Source organism: Coregonus clupeaformis, chromosome 3 (assembly GCF_020615455.1).
Source record: "Coregonus clupeaformis isolate EN_2021a chromosome 3, ASM2061545v1, whole genome shotgun sequence".
Taxonomy (NCBI): domain Eukaryota; kingdom Metazoa; phylum Chordata; class Actinopteri; order Salmoniformes; family Salmonidae; genus Coregonus; species Coregonus clupeaformis.
The window spans coordinates 22,349,363-22,354,328 of NC_059194.1; the positions used below are offsets into that span (position 1 = coordinate 22,349,363).

General features: G+C 45.6%; 1 protein-coding gene across 1 annotated transcript; it reads right to left on the minus strand.

Annotated features, from left to right (window-relative positions):
- Positions 1–2,052: 2,052 nt before the first annotated feature.
- On the minus strand, positions 2,053–4,227 carry LOC121546374 (cytochrome c oxidase assembly protein COX18, mitochondrial-like). The gene is made up of 4 exons (XM_041857608.1): positions 4,104–4,227; positions 3,910–4,008; positions 3,324–3,430; positions 2,053–2,178 (listed from the first exon to the last, which is right to left on the minus strand). Exons 1-4 carry the CDS (start codon positions 4,225–4,227, stop codon positions 2,053–2,055), a joined length of 456 nt encoding a protein of 151 aa, XP_041713542.1.
- Between the last annotated feature and the right edge of the window lie 739 nt (positions 4,228–4,966).

Consider the following 4,966-nt stretch of genomic DNA (forward strand, 5'->3'; position numbering starts at 1 on the left):
CCCTGACTGAGTCTGTAATACCAACTTCTTTCAAGCAGACCACCATAGTCCCCATGCCCAAGGACACTAAGATAACCTGCCTAAATGACTACCGACCCGTAACACTGACGTCTGTAGCCATGAAGTGCTTTGAAAGGCTGGTCATGGCTCACATCAACACTATCCCAGAAACTCTAGACCCAATCCAATTTGCATACCGCCCCAACAGATCCACAGATGATGCAATCTCTATTGCACTCCACACTGCCCTTTCCCACCTGGACAAGAGGAACACCTACGTGAGAATGCTATTCATTGACTACAGCTCAGCGTTCAACACCATAGTGCCCTCAAAGCTCATCACTAAGCTAAGGATCCTGGGACTAAACACCTCCCTCTGCAACTGGATCCTGGACTTCCTGATGGGCCGCCCCCAAGTGGTAAGGGTAGATAACAACACATCTGCCACGCTGATCCTCAACACGGGGGCCCCTCAGGGGTGCATGCTCAGTCCCCTCCTGTACTTCCTGTTCACCCATGACTGCATGGCCAGGCACGACTCCAACAACATCATTAAGTTTGCCGACGACACAACAGTGGTAGGCCTGATCACTGACAACGATGAGACAGCCTATAGGGAGGAGGTCAGAGACCTGGCTATGTGGTGCCAGGATAACAACCTCTCCCTCAACGTGACCAAGACAAATGAGATGATTGTGGACTACAGGAAAAATAAAGAGGACTGAGCACGCCCCCATTCTCATCGACGTGGCTGTAGTGGAACAGGTTGAGAGCTTCAAGTTCCTTGGTGTCCACATCACCAAATAACTATCATGGTCCAAACACACCAAGACAGTCGTGAAGAGGTTACGACAAAGCCTATTCCCCCTCAGGAGACTGAAAAGATTTGGATTGGGTCCTCAGATCCTCAAAAAGTTATACAGCTGCACCATCGAGAGCATCCTGACTGGTTGCATCACCGCCTGGTATGGCAACTGCTCGGCCTCCGACCACAAGGCACTACAGAGGGTAGTGCGTACGGCCCAGTACATCACTGGGGCCAAGCTTCCTGCCTTCCAAGACCTCTATACCAGGCGGTGTCAGAGGAAGGCCCTCAAAATTGTCAAAGACTCCAGCCACTCTAGTCATAGACTGTTCTCTCTGCTACCGCACGGCAAGCGGTACCGGAGCGCCAAGTCTAGGTCCAAAAGGCTTCTCAACAGCTTCTACCCCCAAGCCATAAGACTCCTGAACAGCTAATCATGGCTACCCGGACTATTTGCACTGCCCCCCCCACCCCATCTTTTTACGCTGCTGCTACTCTGTTAATTTTTTATGCATAGTCACTTTAACTCTACCCACATGTACATATTACCTCAACTACCTCAACTAGCCGGTGCCCCTGCACATTGACTCTGCACAGGTACCCCCCTGTATATAGCCTCCCAACTGTTATTACATATTTTTCTCAACACTTTTTTGTTGTTGTTGTTTTATTTTACTTTTTTATAAAAAAATTAATGCATTGTTGGTTAAGGGCTGTAAGTAAGCATTTCACCTGTTGTATTCGGCGCATGTGGCAAATACAATTTGATTTGATTTGATCTTAAATAAAAAAGTGTGCACATCATTTGCCAGTTACAGTCGTTAATCACAGCACCAAGTTATCCTGGGTAGAACAGGGAGTGGTTGCCTTTCAAAGTAAACATGCATGTACATGTTACAGTATACACCAGTCATATAGAGATCTTGATACTGACTTGGTTTGTCAGATATGGATGTATTGGATATGTCCACAAGGTCTGATTCTCTCTGATAGACCATCACCCAATCTAGATCTTAGTTCAGTGGTCACCAACCCTGGTCCTGGAGAGATACAGAGTGTACAGCGCAGGTGTATGTGCCAACCCAGTGCTAACACGTGATTATTCAGCTAATCATTAATACCTTGATTGGCTGAATTGGGGAAGGAGCTTTAGGGTTGATTTAGGATTGAAAGTCTCTTATCCAGTATGAGATGAAAAATCGTTTTCACTTGATGTATTTGGAAACGAAGGAGGAAGCACTGTCCCTTTAAGGCGTGTCTGAGTCGGGGCGCGTGGAGGGGATGTGGCACAGCCTCCGGAGGCGAGGTGAGCGCAGGAGCAGATTGTGTCCCAGTCCCACACAAATGGAGCTCAACCAGTACAGAGCCATGGACTGGGGAAGAATGAGGAGGGGAAAAGGAGAGCGTATCAATCTTTGGCATTCAGCATAGACAAATAAGCAAGGTTTAATACCATGCATAGCCTTTAAATAAAATTCAACTGGAAGCTTTAAAAATAGAGGTGCATATGGGCAGCCCTTCAGAATTATATCTGAAAAAGCATACGAAACATCCCCCTACTAGAATATATCTAACTAAACCAAAGGTCAGGAAAAGCCTCTGATTTTTTCAGTCTCCCTTGCAGGATTTCACAAGGCCGACTCTCACGTGGACCAGTGTTTTGGGATTCTCTTTGGCAGATCGACTTCTTATGTAAACATCATGGTGCTCCAAAGGAAGACAACAAAATCACACTCCAGATTATCGAGTAAGATTGCAGGGGGCTAGACTGGGAGGATGCATCAGTGTACCTGGGAAAGAGCGATATAGGGCTTTCAAAACCAGACGAGGCTCTTCAGGGACAAGCAGGGTTTGTCTGTTGCAACATCTGCCCAACTGTAAAGTGTACAGTGTGTGTGTGTGTGTGTATGTCTCTGACTGTGTGTGTGTGTGTGTGTGTGAGTGTGATTGTGTGTATGTCTCTGACTGTGTGTGTGTGTGTATCTTCCAGATAAGAGAGACGTCCTGTGCATGGGTCTGTGGACTTGGTGGAATTGTCACTAAAGTCGGGGAGAAAACATCCTCAGTGTGTTTTCAACTATTACCATTTAGGTGGGCTTCTAAATAAAGTGTTCCTCTCATCCATCCCTAATGTAATGGGTGGATAGGCTCACAGGGGCAATGGGAGTTAGGGAGACGTGGGAGACAGAGGTGTGTCTAAAGTATTTAGTTTCAGAGCTAGTGGGAGGATGTTAACATAGGGCTAGCTAGTGAAATGTGCTAGCTGTCTGTTAATCTACAGGGGAAAGTGATGTGGCATGTCTAACAGCTTTTGTGATTAAATGTTGTTGAAGGCAAAAAAGTTTCTGGTTTGTGGTTGCGTGTGCAGACAAGCATGCAGACATGCATGTGCATACATGCAGACATATGTACACGCATGCATGAGCACGGATGGACGCACACACATGCACGAACACGAGAATTTATACGCACGCACACACACACACACACACACACACACACACACACACAAACGTACTGAGGGCACGGTGGCAGCTATGGGTATCATCACCAGAGAGATCCCTCTGATAAAGTTGGTTACATACTTCTGGAACCTGGATGCCTCTATCCTCCGCATGAGCAAATACCTGGCATTCCTAGTAGGAAATACATTCTGTATATTCATGGGTCAGTGAGGGATGCAGAATGACCAAACTAAAATCAAAAACAGATGTGTCAATCACATACAGTATGTCTGAATCAGGGCGGCAGGTAGCCTAGCGGTTAAGAGCGTTGGGACAGTAACTGAAAGGTTGCTGGTTTGAATCCCCGAGCCGACTAGTTGAAAAATCTGTCCTTGAGCAAGATACTTAACCGTAATTGCTCCGGAGGAGAGCGTCTGCTAAATTACGTAAATGTAAAACTGTTTTAGCAACCCTGCTCATATCTCTATCCTTTGCAAATATATCACGGTAGAAATATATTGTGAGTTTAACACAGGTCTAGCTGAAAGCACATCAGGTGAGGAGTGTCCTCTTGTAAAAAAAAAGCAGCCAGAGGGTCTGAATACTGGGTGGATCAAAGCTCTCCTCTAAAAGGGTTCCCTATTGTGTGTCTAATTGAGGTGATGAGGCCCAGGGAGACGGGTATGATCCAAGTGGAGTCAGGCAATGTCAGGTCAGAGAACCATAGAGCGCCCCCTACTGCCAGGTCTGTCTGCAACACTGAAATAAATACATTATTAATCAATTCATATTTTAAATATTCCATAGTCAGAATACAGCAGTACATATGTGATTATGTCTCTTGTTGAAGATACAACAGCCTTGATTGTGAATTGATTGATTGATTGAGTAGGTGAGTGAGTGTGGAGGTTTGCCAGTGGCGGCATCAGACACTACCAGGCTCAGGATCCGCAGGGCCAGAGAGAGGCACACCCACATGGGCAGCTGCACCCATACCAGCAGGCTGGCCTTGAAGGGGTGGCAGTTATCTCTCACATACAGCTCAGACACTATTCTCTTCAGGTTCTTCTTGAATTGGTATCTAATGGGACACAAAGGATTTTTTAAGGAAGTTAAACCTCATAGCTGACATTGGAAAGCTGATACAGTGTAATGTATCAGTTGTCAGTTGAACAACATGGAATTTCATCATAGAAGTTAAATTCTATTTCATAACTAATCAGATCTATACTGAACAAAAATATAAATGCAACATGTAAAGTGTTGGTCCCATATTTCATGAGCTGAAATAAAAGATCCCAGAAATGTTCCATACGCACAAAAAGCTAATTTCTCTCAAATGTTGTGCACAAATGTGTTTACATCCCTGTTAGTGAGCATTTCTCCTTTGCCAAGATAATCCATCCACCTGACAGGTGCACCTTGTGCTGGGGACAATAAAAGGCTACTTTAAAATGTGCAGTTTTGTCACACAACACAATGCCAAAGATGTCTCAAGTTTTGAGGGAGCGTGCAATTGGCATGCTGACTGCAGAAATGTACACCAGAGCTGTTGCCAGACAATTTAATGTTAATTTCTCTACCATAAGCCACCACCAACGTTGTTTTAGAGAATTTGGCAGTACGTCTAACATGCCTCACAACTGCAGACCACGTGTAACCACGCCAGCCCAGGACCTCCACATCCGGCTTCTTCACCTGCGGGATCGTCTGTGAC